Below are 12,203 nucleotides of genomic sequence, written 5' to 3'. Positions count from 1 at the left end.
ATAGCATCTGTAGCTAAGGAATTTATAACTTTATTTTTACTTACTGCATCTTTCAGTTCCCAAAGAATGTCAGGAAGGAATTGCTATTCTGTAAAGCACCGCATGTTACAGAATAGAGAAACTGTGTTTTCTCATAATGGTGGAAACACTTCTCATTTCTCCCCCCACATGCACACATCCCTTAATCACAAATAAATGCCACATTGAAAGAAAATTACTGCTTGCATAAGGGGGAGGGGGGGGATGAGGATGACAGGACAAAAAGATTTTATCTCTAGACCTTACCACTACTCCTCCTTTGCCTGCAACACTTGATTGTTCTGTCAGGTCCGAACAGCACAGGGAGCAGACTCATCTTCCCTGTTTATAATCCCAAAGCTGATAAGTGTATCACTTACAGTAAAGATCCTTGGGGTTTGTTTTGTTTTATTTTCTCGATCCTCCTTAGTTCTTTGCAACAGATCAATTAATTCCAGAGAAACAAAGATGGGGGAGAAGTCCTCTCCTAGTGTAGATAGAGCCCTTCTGCTGCAAGGCTGCAGAAAAAGCGCTGTTGAGCCATGCTCTTGCAAAAAATTTCCCCCCCAGATTACATGATCTATGACTGATAATTTCACAGAGTGTTCTGTTAGGTTTAAATTAGCAAAGGGAAAGGAATGTTATGTGTTCAAGTAGATGTCTGAATTAGCATTTTTAGAATTGTCATGCTGTGTGTTTACAAAATGAATGGGTTTTGCTGTTTAGGTAAACTGAAACATACATTCCATTCTGTGGCTTAATACAGCAGTTGGAAGAGGAAGAACATCCATATTCCATCTCCGTGATGGCAAGATATCCTTCAGAATGTGGGGGAAAAGAAACAGTGCTGACTGCCAAGGGCATTTGGATAACAGAGACTGCAGCTTGGAGCCTTAGCCTGTAAACATCACCTAGATGACGCCACTCTGAGGAGTCAGTTTGAAGTCAACTCCATTAACAGTAATCATTGTTCAAACTGGAGCAGATCCACAACTCTTACTTCAGAGCTTAAAGCTACTTTTATCCCACAAAAAAATCACCTTGCAGGGATGCCGTGCTTAAGGGTGCTTAGGTATATCTGATGGTACCTAAAAGAGTGCTGGCCTGTGTCTGGAATATCCCTAGGAAAAGTTGTGCATGTTTATGGGAATCTAAGAGCGCTTGTCATCAAAATAAACTTGAAGAAATTGTTGGCCGTCATCACTGGCATAGCAGACAGGAACTGTGCCTAGAAATAGAGATTGGCCTAGCAACATTGCTGACTGTTTTGTAGAGAAGGCGGCTTATTTTTCCAGACTGTGACATTTAATAAACATTTTCTGTTTGTTGAAACTGCCGAACTTCACTAGATGAAACTGAATGCTAATCTGCTCGAGTCGCCACCACAGACTATCTCCAGTATGTACACATCGCCAGTCACTGTGGTTTCGTTGGTTTTGTCCTATGACATTTGTTCCTTTGTGTTTGTCCACAAAAAACAGACAGAACATGGAACGTGTTGAAACAGCCCCACAAATCCTCCAGACGACGATTTATTTTGCAAGATCCGTTTGATCTTGTCATGAGGGCTCCGTTAAGCTGCAGGCTGAGAAGCCTTTTGATGCAACCTTTGACTAGTGATCTGCAAGAGGTTTGATAGGCACCAGCACTGCTGCTGGCTGGCTGTTCACCTAATACAGAATCACGGAAGGGTCCGGGCTGGAAGGGACCTCTGGAGATGTAGTCCGACCCCCTGCTAACGCAGGTTCACCTAGAGCAGGCTGCACAGCCATGTCCAGGTGGGTTTTGAATGTCTCCAGAGGAGTATTAGCCATCTTCTACCTGAAGCATGGGGCCTCCAGGCAAATGTGATCAGGATTATGAAGAGAATTATAAAGAGAAGCTTGGATGTGCACATCCTAACAACTCCGAAACACCAGGCCATAAATAAATCTGACGCTTGGCTTGAAGCTGTAGACGGGGGGTGGGGGTGTGTTAAACCCCAGACGGGCTTTTTGAACCCTCGAGAAGCAGCTGAGAAGGGCCCGACAGACACCTGGGCGTCAGGCCCACCTGAGCCCGGCTACCTCCGGCCGCCCCTCGGGGCAGCAGGTCAGTATTTGTGTTTATTACCGCACAGGTGAGCTGCGGGGCCGGCAGGGTTGCTCGGCGGCCCGGCATACCCGGAGCCGAGCGGCAGGCTGCCTCAGGCCGTGAGCACCCCCCAGGCCGCCCCAGCCCGCCCCGGCCGTCTGAGGAGACTCCTCCGCGCACGCGCACGGCTCGGGCCCCGTTGCTACGGCCGGCAGCTGTAGGCGGGGCAGCAGTACATCACATCTGGCCAATCAGGAGAGAACCGCCCTCGGTAGGCGGCCAATCACTGCCGGTAAACAACACACCCTCCCCTGCCTGCGGGGTGGGGAAGGGGATGGGAGGGGAAGCAGCGCTGCCAGCCAATCAGCGACCGAGGAGCGCGGGCCAATCAGAGAAGCGGAGGGTTTGGGCGGACTTTTTAAAATAAATCCACCGCCACAGAGACTCTGCTCTCTGGTCCCTTTAAAGGTGTGATGTGACCGTTCCCTGTCTCCTTCCGCCGACGCCGCGCCCTCCCTCCGGAGTGGCGCGGTTCCGCCCCGCTTCCCTCGGAGCGGGAGTTCCGCCGGGTGCCCGCGCCATGTCCTGGCCGTCCTGCCCTCCCGGGGCGCCCGTAGGGTGCACGGCTGGAAGCGGACTATTTGACTTGCCCGCGCCGCCTCACCGCCCGGACCTAGGAGGGATCGCTCCGCGCGGGGCCATCTGCGGGCCGCCAGAACAAAAACAAGGGGGCGGGGCCGCGGTGGCTCCATTTTGATGCGGGGCTGGGGCGGCGGCTGGGGATGGTGCCGCTGCCTCGGGCAGCGCCGTGACTCGGTGGGGGAGGCGAGCGGGGCCCGCCGCGGGCGGGGGCGCAGGCGGCCCTGCCTGGATGCGGAGCCAGCGGCGGAGCCGACCCGCGTCCGTGCGGTGACGCGAGCCGGGCTCGCCTCCCCCTCCCCGCCGCGGGGGAGCCGAGCGGTGAGGGCCGCGGGGGGGGCCCGGTGCCCCCTCACCACCGCCCCGGGTGAGTGTGCTGGCAGGGCCGGGGCGGCCCCTCAGGCCCCTTTGTTCGCTTCCCCACAGCCTTGGGGTTCCCCCGAGGGGGCGGGCGGCTGAGGGGCCGGGGGGCCAGGCTCCCTTTGTCCGGCCGGTGGGGGCGGAGGCGGGGGGGGGTTGCCAGTTGCTGACCGGGTTTTTCTGCCGCGAAGGGAAGGGATCCGGAGGCGGGGGGAGAAGATGAGCAGCGAGGTGCTGTGGCTTTTCAAGCAGCTGAATGTGCACCTGGAGCAGGAGGGGCGGTTCCAGCCCCGCGAGAAGGGGCTCAGCCTCATCGAGGCCGCCGCCGAGGTGAGGGGGCTGGGCCGGGGGGTGGGGGAGCTGAGGGGGGGGGCAGCCTCCTCGGGGCAGGGGATGTCAGTTGTGTGAAGTAATTCCGAGCTGAGAGACGTGCCTGAAGTTGACAAGGGTAATTCTTTGCTCTGTAAACGACGCTTGCCTTTTGTTTTGTCTTAATCTGTGTTCATTAACGTGCACTACGTGACCAAAGAACTCCGACCTACAGGGCGAGTAAAATACCCGGGTGTTTAATATCGATTGCTTAAACTTCGAGGGAACACAAACCCGAGAGAGGTGTATTATTTTCATTTCGGGGGCTCTGAACCGCTGCAGGAAAGCTGGGGTGTCAAGCCGGCAATTAACGGGGAAATGACCGGCTTTTCTTCAGCAAGGTCTAGGGAAATGAAACCAGCAACACGGTGCTTAACAGCAAAAAATAGACCGAAGCATAAACACTTCCACGGTGAGGAGCAGAGTTCCTTGCAGAGTTTATGACGGGCTTATGTTCCTTGGGATGGGTGTGAGCTTTTCTGGAGGGAGCCTTAATGTTTAACAAAACAAGTCCCTGGGATCGGGCTCCTTGCTTGTTTTGAAAGCAGAACTTTGTCGCTTAAATGTTGAAGTACAGGCAAAGGGAAGAATAAGCCAAGTCTGGCCATCTCTGTTCCGTAAGGTCACCAGTCACTGGGTATGATGTACTTGGTGACTATTGTTATAAAATAACAAGTGCAGACTCGAATGTGGCTGTGCTGGGTATCGCGCCAGTGAGGCCCAGGACCTGGCTGTAATCCATGTGCCTGGGGTGTGCTTTGGGTCTCGAGTACCTAAAATTATTTTGAAGTTATGAGAAACCAAGTATTTAAGGAAAAAAGGAATTGCTTCCCTGTGACCTAGGTAAAAGATGACTTAGGGAGTGAGTGGGCACAGTCATTGCTGCTGCCACAGAATAATTCTGACTTTGCTTCTCTTGCCATAGAATGAAAATACTCTGTCTCCGAGACAAAGGAATGCCAAGGTGGAAGATCTGTGGAGTCTGACCAACTTTTTCGGTTTTGCAACTGAAACGTTTGTTTTGGCTGTTAACATTCTGGACAGATTCTTGGCTCTTATGAAGGTATTTTGGGGGGAGAGGACCTGCTGTAGTGTCAGCTGGGAATACCTGAGTTTCCTGTGAACTTTCTTGCCTGACAAATAAGGGAAGGTTGTGATCTGGGATGTAACAGTGGCTGTTCACTCATTCTGCACTAGCAATGTTTCTGAAGTGCTCCTTTGTAAATGTGAAGTTGAGTATTTCTTTTTACCTCTAAAGGGGTGTGGCAGCATCGTTTGTTTCCTCTAAGCCCGTAGCCTTCACCAGATAGATGTAGATTAAGAAAGGAGGAATTAAGGAATAAAACAACTTGTTTTGTTACACACTATTTGTAGGTCCTGTGTTAAAGCTTAGCTTAGCACTGGAACTAATACCAAATGGTCATTTCCTGGTTGTTTTTCTTTCCGTGTTTCTGCTGCTTTATGGCGGACGGATTGAACCTAAACTGGTTCCCCATTATTAAGTTGGCAGGAAAACTGAATTTGTATCAGTTCTCTGGTTTGACCGTCCTTGAGGTTGCAGGAAATGTTACGCTGGTACATGGGAGAGAATAGCAGAGGTAGGAACAAGTTGTGGAGGGATAGGACTGCCTAGAACAGGCTCAGGCAGGATTTGTATAGGCTTTAAATGAGTGTAAGCGAGCGTTGCTGCTTGGAGAAGCAGGGTATTACAGTTCTCACTGCAAATTATTTGTAGTGTAGCGATGTGGAACAGTTTCAATAGAGGGTGCTCAGCTGCTGAACTTCACTTCCTCTGACTTAGCCATGGCTGATACTGCTTTATTGGCTCTGCCAGCTGTGTTTTGCTGCAACTTGAGTGATGAAACTAGTTAAGACTAGGTGAGGTGTGTGAGTTGATGGACATCGGGTCTAGTTGTGATGAGAAAATCCCTTTCTGTTGAACTGTGAATATTCAAAACGGCTCACCTAGGCTGGGTGTGAGCTGTTGATGTTGCTGTTTGATAAACATGGTGTTACAGGGCAGGGGAAAGTATTCATTATGTTTCTTCTTTATTTTTAGGTGAAACCGAAGCATTTATCTTGCATTGGAGTTTGTTGTTTCCAACTGGCTGCCCGAGTAGTGGAAGAGGAATGCAATATTCCATCTGCTCATGAGATCATCCGGATCAGCCAATGTAAATGCACTGTGTCCGACCTGAAACGGATGGAAAAGATAATTTCTGAAAAGTTGCACTTTGAATTTAAAGCTACTACTGCCTTAACCTTCTTGCACTTGTACCATACTATTGTACTCTGTCATACCTCAGAAAGGTGGGTTGAGTTGCATGTTGGTTGTCATCTGTATGTTTTCAAAGCCCTTTTTCTCTTTAATTGCCTCTTAAATGGTGATGGCATTGGCTGTAGAGGAGGCAGCTCCTTAGTTTTTCCTTCCTGACAAGTGAATGCTTGTTGATGCATGTGCTTCTTCTCTTGGGTGTCTTACAGGAAAGAAGTCTTGAATCTCGACAAATTGGAAGCACAACTGAAAGCTTGCAACTGTCGTCTAGTTTTTTCTAAAGCAAAAGTAAGTACAAGTGGCTTCCTCTGACTTCAGAGCAGGTTTTGATTCGTGTTATGTTGAGCAGTGTTTTTTGTCCTTCTAGCCATCTGTCTTGGCCTTGTGCCTTCTCACTCTAGAGGTTCAGACTTTGAAATCTGTTGAGCTGTTTGAGATCCTTCTGCGTGTTCAAAAGCATTCTAAGGTAAGTGTTTTCTGTGGGTTGTTTTTGCAATTGTTGGGACCGGTGGGGTTAGTGATGTCCAGTGTAACATTTCAGGGACCCCTGCTGTCAGTGTACAATTTTTAAAAGTACTGTTTGGCATCAGCTGAAATAAGCAAGGAAATGGGTCTTGAAGCATCTGTCTGCAACTCTTGTAACTAACATGCAGTCATTGGTAGAATGCCAAGCAAAAAAAAAAAGCCCTGCTGCTTAGAGAATGATCTCAGGTAGTCATTTTGCACTGGCACATCTTGGCAGCTGCCTGGCAAGCAGCAAAAGGATTGTGGCTTTAAAAACCAGCTTAAATGTTTAAAATCAGAAGAAATGCTGACCTGATGTCTGCACAATACATGCTTTAACAAGCAGCTGATTTAACTTGCACAGTTCTAGCTGTATGTTCTAGAGAACCTTGCGATTGGTCCCTAGGACTGCAGTTGACTGCTGGGCTGGTTATTCTTTTTGCCTGAATAACTAGCATACAGGATTTACAGCTTCTAGCTGCATGCTCTATCAGTTGATGGTCTAGAACAAGCTTTCCATTCTTCCAGTCAAACTGAACTAACCCAGTTTCTTGAGGGCTGGAAGTAGTTCCTTAAGGTATGAGAACTCCATTTTAAAATGGAGTAATCTTGGTTTCATTTTTCCTTTGGAAGTGATGATGAAAGTGTTAACAGCAACTAACAGGTAAACTGTCAATTCAGACTTCAGTGTGGGCGTTTCTAGGAGGTGTATAGGAGTTCAGGTTCAAAAACAGCTCGACTCTGATAAAGGGATCAGTTATGATTCACTTTCTCCTAAGTCTTTTCTGAGAAGGTAAAATGGAGGGAGGGGTTATCTTCAGAGCCTGTCTGTCATAGACTAAATAAGTTCTTTCTTGCTTTTCAGATAAGTGATAGTGACTTACTTTACTGGAGGGAACTGGTCTCAAAATGCCTAGCAGATTATTCTTCTCCTGAATGTTGCAAGCCTGATCATAAAAAGCTAGTCTGGATTGTTTCGAGACGTACAGCCCAGAATCTCCAAAACAGTTACTACAGTGTTCCTGAGTTGCCAACGATACCAGAGTGTGGATGCTTCAATGAAAGTGAGAGGTTGGTAAAACTTAGAACAGGTGGTTAATTTGTTGGGAGTTCTCATTTTCTGTATATGTTAATGGCAACTTTGTATAACTAGGCTTATTCACTACTGGTTGGAGGAAAAAAATGCTAGATTTGAAAGTACTGATGGACTTAAAATAAGTCTTAAATAGAAGGAAAAAAATTGGTAACTGTCATTGTGGTGCTCAAAAAATTGCTTTGCAGGGTGGGAGGAGGCATTCCTTTTTTTTTTTTTTAAGGCAGGGAGGCTTACAAATCCTTTAAGTTTTCTGAAGTAATTTATATTTGCTATCTTGGAACACTGGCTTTTTGGTTGGTCAGAGAATTGTGGAATTAGGAGAAAGGAAGTTGTACCTTGTTAGGATTTAAGCCTTAGTGTTGAGAAGGGTTTAGAGCTGGGATGTTATACTAGGAACAGAAAAGGGTGCAAGAAAACACAGGATTGAGTACTTTGGCACTTTCAAGGGCTTGTGCTTTGTGTAAATTACCTTTCCTGCTGTTCTTTCTAGTGAAGACTCCTGTGAAGATATGAGCAGCGGAGAAGAAAGCCTTAGCAGTTCTCCTCCGAGTGATCTGGAAGGCACCTTCTTCTTTGAACTCAAACCTAAGACAAAGTGGCAAACTCTTAGCTGTCGCTCTTAGCATTGAGTCTTGATTGTATGAGGATGAGATTTGATTGCACCATAGAGTCTTTTGGCAATAATAAATGAGGTGGTTACCCGTAAACTGTATTAAGTCAAGAGTTGCTGTGGTGTATCAGTGCTTTGTATGCCTGCCTTGGTTTTTTTTGTTGTTGTAAATTTAAGGAAGAAGGAAAAACCCTGTTCAGGTCCCTAGTTTAGCAAAAAAAGTTTGTGCATAGTTGTGTTGTCAGCAAGTATAAATGTAGCCCTGTACCTGGTGGTCCAAAGTGCCGAGCAGCTGAACACCTGAGCAGTGTGCCCTGGCCGCAGGGAAGGCTGACAGTGTGCTGGGCTGTGTTAATGGGAGCATAGCCAATGGATTGAGGCAAGAAGGGTTTTTTCCTCCCTCTACTTGGCATTCATGCTCATTTGGAACAGTGTCCAGCTCTGGGCTCAGGATGTTGACGGACTAGAGTCCAGCAGGAAGCCGCCAAGGTAGCGAAGCACTTTGGGGCACAGGACGAAGCAAAACGAGTTCACTCAGCCTGGCAAAATGGTCTTTTGGTGGGGGTGGGGCACAGAAATGGGATTGAACAGCAGCCTTTTGGTATCAAAGGGGGTTGCTGGGGAGGGGAGATTTTGGGGTCTTGGCTGAGAAGCATGGAGCAAAAGCAAGAGGCTTTGATTAAATAGGAATGCCAAGTTCTCGGTTAATGTAAGTTCACTCCATGGGAAAAGTCAAGCACGGGAGTGGGCCGAGAGGGGCTGTGCAGTCTCTGTCCAGGGAGGTTCTCGGGATTCAACATGTCAAAATGCCAAGCTTGGTTTCGTTTCAGTGTTCATCCTGCTTTGAGCAGGAGGCTGAACTAGAGTCCTCTTGAGGGCACCTCTACTCACGTATTTTGGGATTAGATCGAATTGGCTGAGTAGGTTCTGTGGAATAATAAGTGTACGTAGTACTAGGCTGGAGCGATTTACTGTCATATGGTCCAAATACTGAAACTGCTTTAACACTTTACATGCTGTGCTCCTTTTCAGCAGGATCTTGAGTTGTGTACTCCAAGCAGATATTTTTTTTTTAAAAGCTTGGTTTTTATAAACTTCAGGGATCCCTATTTCACAACAGGAGTATGTGTGGCAAGAAGGAGGTTTCTAGTCAATACTAGCTTTCACTAAAGGACAGTGTAAAGTGTGTGGCTGGGAGTAATTTTCTATTTTCTTTAATACAGATGGTTTTTACACTGAAGTTCACATTGTATGCTTCAGTGTGTTTTAAAATCTTAACTGTTAACTTGCCAATCCATACTAGTAGCTTAGACTTAACATGGTAAATCTTGATAAGTCTACATTCCTTTTAATATTTAATCCTTGTAGTTGTTTTTCAGTATATTCATGTTATTGAGTCATAATCAGACTTGTTTGCATGCTTATGTAAAGCAGTTAGTGCAGGAAAAATTGATATTATGCAGTAATATCAGGTAAATGTGATGAAGTAGTTAACGTAATGGTTTTTTTCTGAACTTTTTCATTGAAGCACAAGTTGAAGTATGATTGTGTTTCTCCATATTGAGGACATGGCTAGGTAGCAAGTGGACTAATTAGCTCAGAATAATGGTTTTGAAGTGTGTTGGTGCCAAAGTAGAAATGAAGGAGCAAACAAGCTAAAAGGTGTTTTGTAGGTGCAAGCGTTGTTTTAGAATGGTAAGAGCGGTGCCATAAGCTCATGACTGTTGTGTGATTTCAATTTTATAAAAATACAAAAAGTTTACAAAAATGTATATAAAAATGTAAATTAAAAAATGTACAGAAAAAATTTAAAAAATGAGCAGAAAGTACTGTATTTTTTTACATTGTATGTAACTTTTTGTAGGTATGTTGCATGTAGATAGTAATTTATTGTGTACTCTGTAGATATACTGTACATCTGAAGAGTTCTTACTGCAAGTCTCTGCGCCTGGAAGCTGACTTCTGAAATGGGGTACTTGGGTTGCAGGTAACAAACCTACTGAGTCTTGTTTCAGTTGAGAACAAAAATAAACCAAGTGCTGTATTTGTTAACTGCTGGTGTGAGTTACGGTTGGTCACTTGAAGCTTTTGGCTGGTGCTTTTCCCCCCCCATATTGCTTTTATGGTCTGTGTTCCAGGTTCCCAGAAGTTCCGGTAAGCGGTTTGCAAAGAAAAAGGAGAGACTTCCGGATGGTTTGTTCATGGATGTGCATCACTTCTCAGCTTTGCTCCTGGCAGTTGTAGAAGCTGCTGTGGGGTGTCCCCTGCTTTTACCACCCAGCTGCAGCTGTGCCCTGTGCTGCTGGGAGGAGTGTTGCGAATGGTGTATGTGCACATCTGGCAAGTGGGAGCTCCTGCTGCTGGTTAAATTGGGAGTTATTACAGGCAAACACGCTGGGGTTTGCTGGATTTGTGGTTGCTGCTGTTGCCGGTCCTCTGAGCGCAACCTGGTCTCAGGATGTGTCTGTATCTTGGGAATCCGAAATCCTACAATAGCTCATCAAAGGCAAACTTGAACTCATTTCCTTTTTGTCTTATCCTGCCTATCTTGCCAGAGTATTTCCAAATGGTGCCTTTGATGCAAAAATTAAGGAATAAGGGGCTGTAAATGGTTCTTGCTGGAAAGATGTTCCCAGCCCTAGAGAGACTGGAAGAGGGAGCCAGGACCTGCACTTGGCTACCTGCTGAGGTGGCTGTGAGCATCATGGTAGACCCTTGTAGCTTGGTACAGATCTTGCGTCTTTGTCCTTGTGCAAGAGATGAAAGTGAGAGAAAGCGCAAAGATGCTGCCTCTGCCAGGCCAGCCTGTCTCCCAGCTCCAGCTGCTGCAAAAGGAAAACCTGCCTTGGATGTTCCAGTGTTGGGGCAGTGTGTGTGGGCTGGGGCTGGGAATGAATAGGGTGCTGTCACTCACTGGCAGGGAGCACGTGTGGGAAGGATAGGGCCACTGCTACTGATAAAATAATCCTCTGAGTGTAGTAATAATAATTTTTTCCTTGGTGGCCTCTGTAGTGACTTTTTTTAAACAACAGGAATAGGTTACAAGGCTTCTCGTATCCTGCATACAACAGATGAGGGATGGACAGTTGATCTTCCAAAGAGTTCTGTACAAAATTCCCTTCTGTCTAATAACTGGTGCATACGACCGTAAGCTGATTATATAGTGGAACTGTTCATCTTTGAAATGTGCACTGCAGTGTTTTAAGAGCAATGGGCTTCCTCGCAGTCTGGCGACAGCTTTGAACATGAAAGCTACCGCAGCAAAGGCGTTCAGGTTCTACTTCAAAGGTGCCCACTTGGGTCGCTTCAGTGCAGCAACCACCTGGCTCGGGAGCTGAGGGATTGTGCATGTGCCGCGTAGGTGGGCTCTTACAAAGGTAGGATGCCATGGGCGATGTCCCTGGGTTTGCTAACAGCTTGTGAGATTAGTCTGTGTAATAAAGCTTGAGGTGTACCATGCAGCCCCTTTCAAGTTGGTCCCAGCATGAAAAGAAATTTGCTTGCAAGAACATTGTCAGGTTTACTTCTGTGGTTTGATAATTTAAGCTTGACTTTCATATTTGCCAGGTCAGATAGTTCCGTATCCCTCAAAGGAGGCTTGCTTGGCTTTGTTCAAAGAACGGGGCTTTTGGTGGTTGACTTGTTTTTAACAGCAGAGGTGTGCATGGTGTTTTTAAATGCTGTTTTGGACTTTCTTTTACCATGAGGTGAAGCTTTGTATGCTTGCGTTGAGAGTTTAAATACGTGCTCATTTTCATAACTACCTTGTCAGTAAGATGCTTGGGTGGGGGCTGAAAGGGAATATTTCTGTGGAGATGTCGTCCCCCAGAACAGCTCCTAGCTGTACAGTTCTGTACAAGCTCGGGGATGTTGCCCCCTCATCAAGGCACAGGGAGTGTGTTGCTCAACCCATGTAAAGTGTAGAGCTGAAGGTTCACATCAGCGTAGACGAGCCCTGGTTGCGGAGAGGGTCTTGAGATGTTATCATGCTGCTCTCCTGTGGCTGAGCTGCTGGGGGTCGGCAGTGGAACCGCTCTTGTTCCTGGTGAATTGTCATTCCATAATTAAATAATAACAGCCTTTTAAACGGGAAACTTGATTTCTCCACCACTTGATTACATGACAAGTGACATGAAGCAGTAAAATCTTTCAGCATAAGTCAGTTGATGTGTTCAGACCCTGATCCTTAACAGCTCCCCATTTTTTCTGGTGGAATAAGTAATATATTTGTCAGCTAATGCTTTAGAGCAGGCTCTTGT

At 46.7% G+C, this 12,203-nt stretch overlaps 1 protein-coding gene across 1 annotated transcript; it reads left to right on the top strand.

Annotated features, from left to right (window-relative positions):
* The first annotated feature begins 2,829 nt into the window (after window positions 1–2,829).
* On the top strand, window positions 2,830–9,996 carry CCNG2 (cyclin G2). Its single transcript, XM_080409490.1, has 8 exons — window positions 2,830–3,097; window positions 3,282–3,420; window positions 4,385–4,522; window positions 5,519–5,769; window positions 5,944–6,022; window positions 6,102–6,200; window positions 7,104–7,309; window positions 7,825–9,996. Exons 2-8 carry the CDS (start codon window positions 3,310–3,312, stop codon window positions 7,955–7,957), a joined length of 1,017 nt encoding a protein of 338 aa, XP_080265616.1. The 5' UTR covers window positions 2,830–3,097; window positions 3,282–3,309; the 3' UTR covers window positions 7,958–9,996.
* The last annotated feature ends 2,207 nt before the right edge of the window (window positions 9,997–12,203 follow it).

Source organism: Falco punctatus, assembly GCF_963210335.1.
Source record: "Falco punctatus genome assembly, chromosome: 1".
Lineage (NCBI taxonomy): Eukaryota > Metazoa > Chordata > Aves > Falconiformes > Falconidae > Falco > Falco punctatus.
The sequence above is the reverse complement of the archived record's forward strand: the minus strand, read 5'-3'. Positions and strand labels throughout refer to the sequence as shown.

What these genes read in the sequence shown, in the direction of transcription:
- CCNG2 (XM_080409490.1), top strand. Translation starts at nt 3,310, where the DNA reads ATGAGCAGCGAGGTGCTGTGGCTTTTCAAGCAGCTGAATGTGCACCTG. An exon ending in GATTCTTGGCTCTTATGAAG is followed by an intron (nt 4,523 to 5,518) that starts GTATTTTGGGGG and finishes CTTTATTTTTAG; the next exon opens with GTGAAACCGAAGCATTTATC. An exon ending in TAGTTTTTTCTAAAGCAAAA is followed by an intron (nt 6,023 to 6,101) that starts GTAAGTACAAGT and finishes TTGTCCTTCTAG; the next exon opens with CCATCTGTCTTGGCCTTGTG.